This window comes from Dromiciops gliroides, chromosome 1 (genome assembly GCF_019393635.1).
Source record: "Dromiciops gliroides isolate mDroGli1 chromosome 1, mDroGli1.pri, whole genome shotgun sequence".
NCBI lineage: Eukaryota > Metazoa > Chordata > Mammalia > Microbiotheria > Microbiotheriidae > Dromiciops > Dromiciops gliroides.
In genome coordinates this window covers 735,408,072-735,423,099 of record NC_057861.1, presented here as the reverse complement: position 1 = coordinate 735,423,099, position 15,028 = coordinate 735,408,072, and the positions used below count along the sequence as shown (strand labels likewise).

At 44.8% G+C, this 15,028-nt stretch overlaps 1 protein-coding gene across 1 annotated transcript; it reads right to left on the bottom strand.

Annotated features, from left to right (window-relative positions):
* Positions 1-4,140: 4,140 nt before the first annotated feature.
* PSMD6 (proteasome 26S subunit, non-ATPase 6) lies at positions 4,141-14,438 on the bottom strand. Its single transcript, XM_043978253.1, has 8 exons — positions 14,186-14,438; positions 12,999-13,204; positions 11,338-11,483; positions 10,750-10,969; positions 10,539-10,647; positions 7,661-7,829; positions 4,542-4,619; positions 4,141-4,425 (listed from the first exon to the last, which is right to left on the bottom strand). The coding sequence occupies exons 1-8, from the start codon at positions 14,328-14,330 to the stop codon at positions 4,329-4,331; spliced, it is 1,170 nt and encodes a 389-aa protein (XP_043834188.1). The 5' UTR covers positions 14,331-14,438; the 3' UTR covers positions 4,141-4,328.
* Positions 14,439-15,028: the final 590 nt, after the last annotated feature.

The window sequence follows — 15,028 nt, the reverse complement described above, 5'->3', positions numbered from 1 at the left end:
TCCCCCATGGTCCTTCCTTTCTCCCCCCTCCCAGAGAGCCATCCCATATTCCAAATAATCAGCAAAACTGGGGTGGGGGTGGGGTCACTGAAAAATTGTGTTCCCACCCCGGCCCCAAGGCAAGGTGATGACATGGCCAGGTGGTTTTACTGGGATCATGCTTCTTTGGGGCAGTCTAGCAGTGTTCCTTTTCCTGTTTTGAAGTTGAATGCTTTATCCATTTACCTTGTTGGAGTCATTGTGTGAACCATGATTTTTGACTGCCCATTTCACTCTGCATTGGTGTGCCTAAATTTCCCCAGGATTCTCGGATTCATCATCCTGCTTGTTTTTCACAGCCTAATAATGTTCCATTACGTTCACATACCAGTTTGTTTAACCATTTCCCAGTCAACAAGTGGCAACTACTTAATTTCCACTTCTTTGCTACAGCAAAAAGCGTGGCTGTATTTTGGGGCATATACAATGTTGGGGACTTTTGGGGTATATGCCTGATGGAGGAATCTGAGTCAATGGGTAAAGATGGCTTAGTTCAGAAGTGAGTTAAACAGGGGCAGCTAGGTGGTGCAGTGGATAGAGCACTGGCCCTGGAGTCAGGTGTACCTGAGTTCAAATGTGCCCTCAGACACTTGACAGTTACTAGCTGTGTCACCCTGGGCAAGTCACTTAACCCCAATTGCCTCACTAAAAAAAAAAAAAAAAAAAGTGAGTTAAACATATATTTGGAGAAGGCTCTCATCGTCTTAAGATTAATTTGAAAAATTGACTCATGGCTTTCATAATATCATGGTTGAAGAACAAAGACCTCTATAGGTTTTAAAGCATTGAGAAATGGCCTTTTTCCCATTCTTAAAAGCATAAGCCAAATTTTGTTGCAAATATGTTAAGCGCAATTTTCAACTGTCCAGCAAACTTGATAAATGGCACAATTTCAAAACCGTCAATTGTGCCTATTTCAAGTAATATTTTTTAAATTGCAGTGCAGTAGGATCTGACTGGAGGCCTGTCCTTTATATGAAAGCACTAATACAATATCACTCTTGGCTTATGTGGAATATCTCACAATAGGTTGTTATTGTTTTCCAGATAAGCTATGTTTTCTTTTGTTTTGTTTTGTTTTTTTAAGTTTCTATGTGAGTCTGAGAAGACATGGGATACTCAGAAACACATTTTGTTGTAAATTAAATGAATAATGCTCAGTTGCAAAATTATCTTGCTCGATTGATAGTTTCTCCTGATCCAAATAAGGAGAAAAATCTGTCAAAGTTGTCTAGAGGCAGACATTTAATTAACCGCTATTCCTCACTGACCCATTCAGCTTTGCCTGGAATAAAAGCACCCAAGACGTTAGAGGGTGGGGCTGTTTTATTTTCTCGTCTTAACAGAATACCCAAGTATATCAAGTCAATATCCTTTTCTGCCACCTTATCGTGAGCATGACTGCAGAAGTTTGGGAATTCATAAAGAAATTTTTGAAATCATTCCAAGTCTGTTTTTAATAGGTCACTGTGATAGTAACACATTAAAAAAAGCTGTGTTGATGCTAAATCCTTTGTGTATTGTGACGTCTGCCTTCCAGTGGTCAGTGGCTCTTAAACCTGAAGATGAAACTCGATCTGCACTTGTTATTGCAGTAGGTAGAAACTAAATGATCTTAGAATGAGGTGTTTTTTTTTTCATTTCCATTCATTAGTTATGACTCAGAAGCCTTATTTCTAATTTATGGTCTCTTCTGGAAAAGTAAAATATTTGAGGAAAAATTAAGTAATTTTCATTTTTATATTCAGAGGTTTAATGAAAAGGCTCACTTGTAGCTTAATGGTATTAAAGATGAATTTAAATCAAGCTGATACTACTTAGTACAAAAACTTATCACTGATGAAAGCCCATTCTCATATTAGGAAGAGATCCTTTTAATTAAAGCCAGAAAATAAATGTAGAGCCCTGAGAAAGTGAGGGGTGTGTACTTCCGTTTTCCATGATTGCTTGGGTAAGGACAACATCTAGAGAAAGAAAAGGACAACGTAGCCAGTCAGAAGGCTTGGCAGGCTCACCAGCCGCCCTCCGTGGTTAGCCCATCTGCAAGTACTGCCATGGCCACCAAGAAGTGACATAATCGGGAGCATCTGGTGGAGATGGATGAGGACTCTGGGGGCCAAAGGGAAGCAGGCAGCTCTGCCCCTGTTCAGGATGGTGGTGTCAGAGCAGTCTAGGAAGGCAGACTGGCTGGGAAGTTAGCATTTCTGTAGCACAAACGTGTATTCAGATACATGGAACGCACTAACCTGCTCAAGATTCCTCCTTTGCCTCAGTCAAGTCCACTACCGACTAACTCAGGGAAATGTCCCACTTGTTATCAGGTGGTTTACAGGTGCTCCTGTGTAGCACTGGCCTTGGGTGCCAGAGGGCAAAACAGCAGAGTGCAGACCCTGGAGAAGTTGACAATGTTGCAATCAGACAGACGCCGCACACTGTTCTGGGCCACACGTGAACTGAAAAGGGCAGACAGATGATCCAGGTGAAGGAAATCTGGGGAGGGGACAATGGGGGAAGGCTTTATTTAGACAGAGAAGTGGCGGTGCCCAGACTGGGGCTTTGAAGGAAGAGACATGCCCCAGCCTGGGGGGCGCAGCATCCTAAGAAGTTAAGGTGGATGAATGACAGCTTCCAGAGAAACCAGAGAAAGCGGTCGTCGAGGTCATTTTGTATCCTGAAGACCCCATCCCTGGGAGGGCACAGGTAAGAGCTGCCAAAGCCATCTCACACCCACTGGTGGAACAAAGGCAGCGCGTCTCCTTGAGGGGCTTGTTTGCTACCCAGCTGGATCCCATGGGGAGTGGTTTTCCTCCTTCATGGTGTGGTGCTGGATCCGTGTCGACTCTTCTCCCAGGACTCTTCAGGAAACACTGGGCCCAGAAGTAAGTCGTAGCTGCTTTGGGAGGGCTTTTAACCACAGGATACCTTTTAAGGTAGTTTCAAGCTACTAATAGCCTTATAATATTTTATATATGTGTGTGTGTGTATTTTATAGATATATAATAGCCTTATTTCCTGGGGATCTTCCAGAGGAATTAGAAGGAATCCTGGTGTCCCGGCCCCTCCCCCTCCCCAGAAAGGATCTGGATGAGCTACTTAGTTGTCCTAGTATGTGATGGCAGAATTCAGCTAAGTTACTTCACTATTCCCTTTTTTCACAAGATCAATACTTTACTACGCAGGGCGGTGTCGCAATAGAAGCTTATTTGACCAACCACCTCCATGGAGCCTGAGCCAAAAGCATCAGTGTCAGTTGGAGGCTGTAGCCCAAGTGCTGGATTTGAGGCCTTGGGCTCTTGCCACCTAAAGCATCCCTGGTTTCGGGGCAGAAGTAAACAGATCATTTGGTCCAGCCCTGTTATAGAAGAACAGTCCCTGAGGCTGAACTGGAGACCCATGTCCAAGCCAGAATTCGATCACCCACTGAGTAAGTCTGAGCTGTGCCCACTGGGCCCCACTTGGGCAATCACTTCACCTCAAGGCTCGCACCACCTCTTCACCTGCATAACAGCGCCCCAAGTTGTCCAACAAATGTGATCCAAGCCACTTTGTGTGTGTACTACCAAAAGACGGCCTGTTCTAAGAGTAACTGTAACGAAGCTTCTCAAACGGTGAGTCGCGATGCCATATGGGGTCGTGTAACAATGTGGGGTTGGTGAAAAATCTGGCAACACGTGTTTGATTTGTATACCTCTTATTGATATACCTCTATACCTGGGATCATGTAAAGATTTCTTGGGTGAAAAGGGGTTGTGAGTGGAAAAGGTTTGAGAAGCCCTGTCCTATAACATGCCATTTGTCTCCAACACTGAATAAACCCTTTAGAAAACTCAAGAAAACTGCAATGAGCCCCGTGGTGTAAGGGTAAAAGCTCCCAACAGCATGTACTAGCTGTGTGACTGTGGCCACAGGCTGAAACCTCTAAAATAGGAATAAGGGCCCTCCAACTTTAAAAACTGGATTGTGGCCATGGGTATTAGCCACACTTGCTTTTAGTAATCAATGTTACCTTTTCATTTCTTAAATAACAGCCAGGGGAAGGGCAGGGGGAGGGGTATTTAAATATACCTTTCAAAATGGCAAAAGTCAAACCTTCAAAGATAGTACTGAAACCAAAAGTGTATTCTTTATTTTTTACAGTGGAATTGTTTACTTAATGAAGCAGACTATAAAATTTCCAAGTATTTATCACCAAAGGACATCTTTATTCCAACAAGTTTGTTAGAAGGTTTCCCAAACCTTCTTATAAACTATCCCATTATCGCCGTGTATGTGTATGCTTTCCTGGAGCCTCACATATTAATTACCCTGGAAAGTTTCTGAACTCGATTCAACAGCAGATCTCCCTTCTTGATAGTTTCTTGGTATTGCCAGTTCTTGCTGTCCGGTCTGTTCAAAACAAAGAGATCTATTTCCTTATCATATCACAGCATGAAAACAACTTTCTGTCATTAAAAATTCACTGATTTAAGATTTTCTTAACCAAACACAGAAGGACACATTACCTGTTGGTTTCCACAATTTCATTTACTTTATCTATTTTGCAGTGTAGTCTCCCAGCCGCAATAAATCTGGAAAGTTCCCTGATGGAGGCACAACAGAAGTATTAGTCTCGGGTGCTGACAGTTCTTCGCAAAGTTACTGCACTGTCAGCCTAGAAAATAAATGGCACGTCACTGATTTCATTCTGGAGTTGTAGCATCCAGAAAAGCCAGCTTTAAAAAATGTTTTAAGATTGATCCCCCCCACCCCCTTAAGGGCTGACCGGCTTAGTAAAGCCTGTATCTGGAAGAGTTGAGGGAAAAGACTGTGCAGGAACACCACAGGCTTCCATCTTGCCACACACCGTAATTATTTCAAAATACTTCACCCACAAAAGGGTGCGGCTTCTGGCCACTTCGACGACACTTCTGCAGCTTTTCTAGGAACACCATTTCATGATACATGGGCTAGTCTCACACAAGACCCCACGCAGCAGGAGGGACTTGAACTTTTTCCTATTGGAAGTCCAGTGACTTTACACATTAAAAACGAATGTGTTTATGATAAAGAGAGGTAGGAATTTTCTTGCTAGGCTAAATCGGCACATAGGAATCAAATACGGCATTAGTCCTATAGTCAAAGGCATGGGGGTGGGGGGCCCACACAGCATAATTAACTGCTTATAGTAGTAGACCCATATTTTTACATTAAAAAAAACATTATTCCTAAAACACTATTCAATTTGAAAAAAAACAAACCACTATTCAAATAATACAAAGACTTGGCACTACTATTTTTGTGCTGCCCTCTAAATACTTACTTGTGTTAGTTTTCTGGATAACTGATTTTGAGCCATATACTTTAAATTTTAGCTAAAATCAAAAGATCAGCTCAAAATGGAAAAATCCACTTAGAGATATTGTTCTATGATTCTATTACATGAAGGCACTTTTCCTAGTACCATAACTAAGTAACCCAGGACCAAATCGCTAAACTGTGAGACTCTAGAAGAATCAGGTAAACACAAAAATAAAAGCTCAATTTCTCACAATGCAGAGTGACAAATGGTAAGGCCATGCTCTCCCTTCCCACGGGAGGAAAGCAGCAGGAAAATGGGTTTGCTGCTGCCCACAATCCCTGTCTAGCCAATCGATCATCAGTCCCTTCTCTTACTGACCCAAGAGTTAACAGTCTCCTCTCTACTGTTAAGTAGGAATTTTGTCTCATTTTTATTCCTATTGGAAAGCCAATGGAACAAAAAGCTTTAGAACCCCAAGGTAGGCCCCACATCTCAACCTGCTATCAACCAAACCCAACACTGTCAAAAACTCCAAACTGAAAGCTGGGACACTGACCCACTGCTGGTGGAGTTGTGAAAAGATCCAACCACTGTGGAGAACAATCTGAACTATGCCCAAAGCGCTACAGAACTGTGCATACCCTTGATCCAGCAATACCCCTGGTTAGGTTTATATCAGAAGACATCCCCCAAAAAGAGGAAAAGACCTGTTTGTACAAAAATATTCCTAGCAACTCTTTTTGTAGCGGCTTAGAATGGGAAATCAAAGGGATGCCCATCAGTTGGTGAATGGCTAAACAAACTGCGGTATATGATGGTGATGGAATATTATTGTGCTATTGCAATGACAAGCAGGATGACTTCAGAAAGGCCTGGAAAGACTTCTATGAACTGATGTAGAGTGAAGTGAGCAGAACCAGGAGAACATTGTGCACAGAGAGCAAGATTGTTTGATGAAGAACTGTGAATGAATTTATTCTCAGCAATACAATGATCTAAGACGATCCCAAAGGACTAAATTTGAAATATACTATCCACCTCCAAAGAAAGAAGTGATCTTGATTGAACACAGACTGAAACATGCTATTTTCACTTTCTTTTCATTTTTTTCTTTTATTCAAATTTTCTTGTACAAAATGACTAATATGGCAATATTTTACATAATTACACATGTATAACCTAGATGTGATTGCTTATCACCTCAGGGAGGGATAAAATTTGGAACTCAAAATTTTAAATAAAGGAATATTTACTGAGGAAAAAAATTCCAAACTGCATCAGGGATATCATGATTCGTAGGGGATACACAAGAATGAGTTAAAAGGCTAATAAATCAATTTCCCATTCATGGTCTCATTTGATTTCCAAAGCCCCCTTCAAGTAGGCAGGGCTCCTCCCATGACCACCTTGCTACAGATAATGCTCAGGGGACTCACCTAAAGTGGCCAAGCCATTGTGCTGCCCAGAAGGGAGTCAGGTCTCCTAACCAGTCTGGCACTGACTGCACCACACCCTTCCCCTTGATAGGGCAGCTCTTGAGTTAGGATGCTTGCCCATCATGCATTTTTCACACAGGGAGAGACTCACTCTCTAAGAAATATCTATGGCTAAGCACTACCAGACTTCATTAGGTCCAGAGCTAAAAATCTCACTTTTCACAATTAGTACTAACACTAACAGCTTAAATGTATACATATATAAATATGCAAATATGTATAAATATAGAAATAAATATACCACTTTTAAAGATCAGCAAAGCCCTTTTTGTATATTCTCTCAGCTGATCCTCACAACAGCCCCATGAGGTAGATGCTATCTTCATTCCCATTTTACAGATGAGGGAGAAGGCTTACACAGTTAAGTGACTTACCCAGGGTCACACAGCTAGGAAGAACTCTGAAGCAGGCCTTAAACCCAGGCTTCCCAAATCCAAGCTGAGCATTCTGCCCACTGTCCCACCAGGCTGTCTCAGAGCCTGACTAACTTTCAGGAAAGGGATGGGAAAATTATTAGGGACAATGTGATTTAACAGAGAGCAAAAGGATGGGGAGCTGGGAGAGCTCATCATCTAACACCATCTGGCCAGGTTATTCTAAGCAAGTCCAGAGCCTCCCTGGAATTCCCTGTCTATAAAATGGGAATATTAACAGAGCTGTTAGAGCTCATGGAACTCTTCTGATTCATTTTTTTAAAGTCTAAAGTACCTGATAGATTATTAAAAAAAATTTTTCATCTTTGCCTCAAAAATGGGGAGGGCCAAGGAGATGGGGTGTAGAAGCAAAGGGTGCAAGGACAGAGACGACTTTAAACAGCCTCCGCTCACAACATATCGGTCTTACTTACTGATCTATGAACTCCACACCAACTCCAAAAGCTTCTGCCATGTAGCCGAGTGTCAGTGACCTGTAGGACTCCAAGAGCTGGCTGTATGCGTGGATTCTCATCTCTCGGACATAGTATCGATAATGGGGAGCAAAGAGCCAGTCCTTTTTCATCTCCTGCTCAACGATGGCTGCAACAAACAAAAGGAGGCATTGTAAGCACACGATGCCTGGCCATCCGTGTTTATTCTAAGTGAGCAAACTTGAACCGAATATAAAAAGGGGAGCTGGTGCCTCTGATGATCTTGGTGTCTGTCTGGTGACAGAGCATGAGAAAGTGTGTACAACAGAAACCTGTGTTCACTTTGGTTGGAAAACAAAGGAGGCTTCGTGCTGACATTCCCTAAGCCTGCAAAACAGCCTAAAACCATAGGTGGGTCCCAGAGGTCATGTAGCTCAGAAACACTCACTCCTGACTCAGCCTCTGAGATGAACCATGTCTTATTAATAAGCAGACTCCTCCAACTACTTTGATAAGAAAAAGAATGAAGCCAAGGTATCTCTTTGCAATTTAACACATCTCCCTCATTCAGAGACTGGTTTCTATGGTAGCTTAAGCAAGCAAAATTCTCCAATTCAGCTCCCAATTCTTCCCTCCTTAGAAACTGATGACAAAGCAGGGGACAGGGAGCATAACAATAGGAGGTTGAATTAGTGAGAATAAGATGACATAGTCTGAGGGCCCTGGCAGTTGGCAAATGAGAATAAAGTCTTCCTTGTGGATCAAAATCGAACAAGTCAATTTGGGGCAAATCTTGTAAAATGGTCACTTATTTATTTGAAGGCCTTTCACACTTCTCCTGGCAATCAGCCAATGGCAGTGGGCAGTAAGGATCTATTTCAATCAGAAAAACCATAGCAAAGGCTCAGAATTTTAGCTCTAGAAGGACCTCAGAGATCATTTTGAAAATAAGGAAAATGAGGTGCAGAGAGCTTAACTCAGCCCAACAGGATACAGTTAATGGTGGATATAAGATGAAGCTCAGTCCTATTTATTCTATCCTCTAAGCCCAGGAAACCCTCACCCAGACAGCAGAAAGATGAGAGCCCAAGAAGCTAAAAACAGGTCACCAAGCAGCCAAAATGTGTATCATACAGCCCACACACCGGCCGGTCCCTCGTGTACTGCTCACAAGAGTTCCTCAAGCTCTTACTAAGGTCCCAGTTCCTTTACTTTATACACAAGTCTAATAGATTTGGCTATTTGGTGTCTAGGCCACTGCAGCTTAGAAACAGCAAATTGGAAGCCAGGGCCATTGACAGCAATTAGAACTGAAGCCTGAAATATAATAAAAAAAGAAAATATTGGATGTTGGGGGGGTGGGGGGTGGGAAAGCTGGGACACTAGTCCACTGCTGGGGGAGTTGTGAACTGATCCAACCATTCTGGAGAGCAATTTGGAACTATGCCCAAAGAACTATAGAACTGTGCATGCCCTTTGATCCAGCAATATCACTGCTAGGTTTATATCCCAAAGATCCCCCAAAAGAGGAAAAGACCTATCTGAACAAAAATATTCCTAGCAGTTCTTTTTGTAGTGGCTTAGGTTTTGTGGAGGTATTTTTGTGTGTGAGGCAATTGGGGTTAAGTGACTTGCCCAGGGTCACACAGCTAGTAAGTGTCAAGTATCTGAGGCCAGATTTGAACTTGGGTCCTCCTGAATCAACTGCGCCGTCTAGCTTTCTCTTTGTAGTGGCTTAGAATGGGAAATCAAAGGAATGCCCAAGCAAACTGTGGTATATGATGGTGATGGAATATTATTGTGCTATAAGCAATGACAAGCAGGATGATTTCAGAAAGGCCTGGAAAGACATGCATGAAATGATGTACTATGAAGTGAACAGAACGAAGAGAACATTATGCACAGAGACAGCAATATTGTTTGATGAAGAACCGTGAATGACTTGACTATTCTCAGCAATACAATGATCTAAGACAATCCCAAAGGACTAAGGACGAAACATGCTACCTACCTACAAAGAAAGAACTGATATTGACTGAACACAGACTGAAGCATGCTATTTTTCACTTTCCTTCATTTATTGTAACATGGTAGTGTTTTACATAATTGTACATATATAACCTATTTCTGATTGTTTACTACTCAGAGGGGGGGAAAGGAGGGATAAAAATTGGAACCCCAAACTATAAATAAGAATGTTTACTACTTAAAAAAAAAAATGAAGCCTGACGACATGGGAGAAGGCAAAATGATAAAAGCAGAAATGAGAACTAAAAAAAAGCAGAAATGAGAACTAAAAAGGACCACTGCATCGGGAGCTATTCCATATCAGAGGCGATAGCTGCACACACCATAATAAACTCCAAGGATGGACACCATCAGAAGCAAGAAGGAAAATTACTTCTCACAGCTACCACACGTTAACATGACATACTCTGCCCCTATTCAAGGACCTCCTCTTCTCTTCGAGGACTGTACAAAAATTATGCCTGATGCTCAGAACACAACAGATAGGCGGTTAATGTCTCCTGATGGCAATTTGTACAGTACAATTCTTGAACATTATTTAAAACCTAAGACATTGCACAAAAATATAAAAAGTCAATCTCAGCATGATTCAGAGTTCACTGAACCCCTATCACCAAGATTCAGGATTTCCCTTTTCCTTTCCCTCAAATGGCAACATTAATAATCTACTTGTGAGTCCATTACCCCACTCTGGGGGCTCCATAATCTTTACTACACAAAGTAGAACAAAGATTCCATAAAGAGGCACAAAGAAATCCGCAAGTGCAGGCTTGAGACTTGCTGCCTTGAGGTGGCTGCTTATAGAATGAAGAGCAGAAGGAAGGTACAAAATAAAAAAGTACATTCTTACCCAGTGACTGGAAGAAGACTGAATAACGACATTCATATAGTGAAAAGAGGTACTGTCGCACTGTGGGCAGGCTGTGCAAGACTTCCAGAATCTCTGCTCCCTTAATGACCTAAAACAGTAAAGCAGATGAATGTTTTTGTGGTCCATCAGCCTTTTCACATTTGAAGGGGAAAAGAAGATGCCTTTAGAAGCGGCAGGTGTTCTCACTTACCTTTTCTCTGAGGTCAGGCCTTTCTAAGGCGATCATGCTGACGTAGACAGTGTACGTCACAAACGTTTTGTAGTCCATGAGCTCATAAGATGTAAATGTGGAGACAGTGTCAAGGAAGAGTTCAGCTGCCTGCTTGAAATCTCTAATAGCCACACAATAAAGACCTTGATACACTTTCAGGCGATTTCTCCTGTCCCAGTCACCACCTTCTTCTATTAGGCTTAAAACAAAAAATATGAAGAGATCATAATTCGCTTAAAGACCATGAAAAAGGGAAAATCAAAACTATTAACGGTGCCACAATGACTTTGTAAAACAAAGATAAAATTGCTCCTGACTAACCAAGTCAGAATCTTAATGGCAAAGGTATATTAACCATTTTTTAAAAATGATTCTTACTTACTAGTTTTACATTTAAAAAAAAAGGGCAGGTTTCCAGAGTGAGAGCTCAACAATCTATTCTACCCTCCCTCCATCCCACCCCCAGCCTCCCTCAATAAAAACATGGCCCTCATCACAGTCAAACCATGAGGGAATAGGGGCTGGGTGCCATACACTTGCCACCACACAACCCCAATGTCTAAATACCTTTTAGCCTTCTCAGTGTTTCGTGTGATGAGATCATTATCCATATAAAATAAGCCAATTCTTAGGAGGTAGAATACAATATCCAATCGGTGGCCCAGAGCCACGGTTTTGTCATATGTCTTTCGAAAGGCAGTGAGTGCTCCTTCCTGTCACAAAGACCATTTCTGAGTTTAAAACCAAATGCTGGCTAAGAGCACAGTAAGAAAGCAAAAAAGGACCAAATAAAAGTCTCCACATCTTCAAAGTCTAAAAGACCCTATACCTCCCATGCAGAAGGCTGATTTTTTTCCTGCTTTCAGAACTATTTAGCAATACTACAAAATAACCACGGTCTCAAAATACGCCGTGCCAATGTGATGGGATTCTTGAAAAACTGCCCAAGAAGAGTCAGATGGCCGGCCAATAAAATCCTCCAGTGCAATGCAACTCCAAGTCCCACATGAAATTAAAGTGACTCCTGGGTCTGCCTGATCAACTTTATGAGTCCTCATCTAGCTCTGGGATGCCACCACTTTGTTGCTGTACACAAAGCCACCAGACATGGACGGGGATTATCCATCCTGTCCTTAGGTAAAATGAAAGGGAGCTGCTGATCATCCTGTCCACCGAATGACCCTTAAGTACAATATTTCACAGACTGTTTCTTGACATAAAGTATAAACGCAATGAACCGAATCAGGAGATGCAGTGGGAGAAGCACTTGGACTTGGAATCCAGGGACTCCAGTGGGAGTCCCTGCTCTGCCCCTTGTGCCAGGGTGACTGGCCAAGTCACTGACCCTCTGGGCTTTGGATCCCTCCCTGATACAATGCAGCATCGGGACGTTCCCTTACTTTTGTACATAACTAACCCTTAAAATTACTCGGTGAACGACAACTAGAAAAATTACACAAGGATTTTCTATTCTATACATAAATATCACAGTACATAAGAGAATCACAATTTGAGTATTTGATGAAAATTTCTAAAAGTGAATCAATTATAATTTGGAACTGACACCAAAACCACCTTTCTAATTCTAACCAGAAGCTGCTGCAAATATGGAATCCTTATGTGACAATATTTGACTCACAGACTATTCCCACTGCAACTATTTGAAATGTTTTGGCCCTGAATGATTCATTTTGCTAACTTTTGCAAATATTGCTAAGTCTTTAAATCATATTCACCTCCTGCCCAAACATCAGAGTAAATTTGATAAAAAATAATTATTGCAAACATCACACAGGAACTGTTAAACAATATACTATACCTCAAAATAAAATTGTATACAAATAAAATAATCTGGGGAGATTTAACCACCCCCTACAAATGCCCTCCACCCCACAACCAGGTATCAGTGTGTCTCCATTTTTCTTAGTTTTCTTCTATGAAATGCCTCTCCACCTTGTGAAACTCCTGTGTGCCATGAAGTTTTATTTTTCCTGCTCACTTTTTTCCAAAATAGTGAAAATAGTGCACTGGACCCAAACAAGCAGTTGATAAACCACTTTCTTTTGTTCTATAATATTCATACTCCACATACTTTGGGACAGATCCCTATTTGCTACCACTCTCATTGGCTCAGCTTTTGTGGCTTGTGAGAAATTCACATTTTAAAAGAGCACCTATTTTAAACGATCGCCAATTTTCCATGATAAGAGGAGGGCCCTTTCACTGACCTTATCCCCAATGCGACACAAATACTCAGCCTTGGTCATCATTGCATCCCGGATTTCACTCTCCCCCAAATTTTTTTCTGCATCCTCTAGTTCATCATCCAAACGTTTCAACTCTTCTTCATTCGCCTTCTTCATTTTATTTAATAGCTCCATATCCATCGGCCAGTCAAGAGACTTACACAAGGCTTCATAGTAAGGGGCCATATCTGAAAGAAGGATGCAACTTACTGACCTACAGACCCTAAGCCACTGGAAGGAGCCTGGGTCTCGGCTCCAATCCTGCCCGGGTCGTCTCTCCCCAAATGCCCTCAGATGTTTCTCATCTATGAGAGGATCCGAATTAGACGCAAAGACCTCGATGGTCCCCGTCGGTCAGATGACCTACAAAGGATGGAGACAGGTGCCCCACGCCTGCAGGGAGGCGGGGCGGCTGGATGCCAATTCTCACCTTCGCATCATTCTTCACCCGGGCTGGGAGGACCAGAAGACCCCAAACCCTGCCCCTCCCCCCGCCCCCGCCCCGTCTACACTGGAGACACAGCGAAGCCCCGAAGCCTCGGGCAGAAGTCTGGACCCGTGTCGGTCCGCACCGGGCACCGGGCGCTCGGGCACCGTGCCCTCGGGCCAGCCTCTTGCTTTCCCGGGCCCCCTCCCGAGGCCTCGGTTTCCCCGCCGGCACCAGGTGGCTTTGGCCCCGGCTCCGGGGTGGCCGCGGCCCAGTCGCTGCCCCTCCTTATCTGCCGGGGTCCCTTCCGGCTCTGCCCGGGACAAGCCTCCGCCCTCGAGGTGCAGGGAGAGGATGGACGTCGGCGCTGGGCGCCTGCCCCCTCCGGGACTCAGTTTCCCCATCTCTAAGTTCAGACCCGTCTCGGATCGCAGTCCACCCCGGCAGGGAGGAGGAGCTGCGGGCTGGGGGCGGGGAAGGCCGGCCGGGCCCTCGGCTCTGCTGAGTCAGGGGCCGCGGCGGAGCCCCGGGGCAGGCCGCGGCGGAGCCCCGGGCTCGGGGGACAGGGGCGGGCTGGGCCGGGACAGGCCGCGGCGGAGCCCCGGGCTCGGGGGACAGGGGCGGGCTGGGCCGGGACAGGCCGCGGCGGAGCCCCGGGCTCGGGGGACAGGGGCGGGCTGGGCCGGGACAGGCCGCGGCGGAGCCCCGGGCTCGGGGGACAGGGGCGGCCGGGCTCGCTCACTGTTTTCGCGCACGGCGGCCATGAGCTCGTCGCGCACGGCCGCGTCCCCGCGGTGCTCGGGCAGGCTGAGCAGGAAGCGCAGCTGCGCGATGCGCAGGTCCGGGTTCTTGGGCAGACCCTCCTCCTCCAGGTTCTCCAGCGGCATGGCGGCGGTGGCTCCGGGGGCACGACAACCACAACAACCACAACAACCACCTCGGCGGGGGAGCCGGAGCCGGGGCTGCACTGACCACGGCCGTCACCGGAAGCGGAAGCGGAGCGTACCCGCGACTTCCGGTACGAGCCCAGCCGCCTGCAGCGACCCCTGCCGGGCCCGCCGGGACTGCGCAGCCACCGCCCCGCCCCCGAGCTGGGAGGGGGAGTTTACATGGACCCAGCTTACAGAGCAGAACGCTGAGGCCCGAGGTGGGGGGGCAGAAGGAAACTGAGGAAGTGCGGCGTCAGTAGGAGCAGGAGCACAAACTGAGCCGGGGTGGGAGGGCGCGAAGACCCTCAGTGTCATCTAGGTTGTTGGAGGGGTTGGCCATCTCCTTCTGCAGTCCATTCTACAAATGAGGAAACTGAGGCAAGCAGGGCGAAGCGACTTGGCCAGGGTCACCCAGCTACTGAGTCTCTGAGGCCGAATTTGAACTCATGTCCTCCTGACTCCACAACGGGTGCTTCCCAGCCGCCCCGCATTGATTTTTTAAAAATCCATTCTGATGGATGTCATTCAGCGGCTGTTGCTACGCTCAACAAGACTCTAAACCAGACAAGCTCTGCGGTCCCAAAGAGCCATGAGTGTATTTGTCTTCCTAAGCAAAGCAACGAACCACAGATGGCGCTTTATTCATGGTCTTGGAA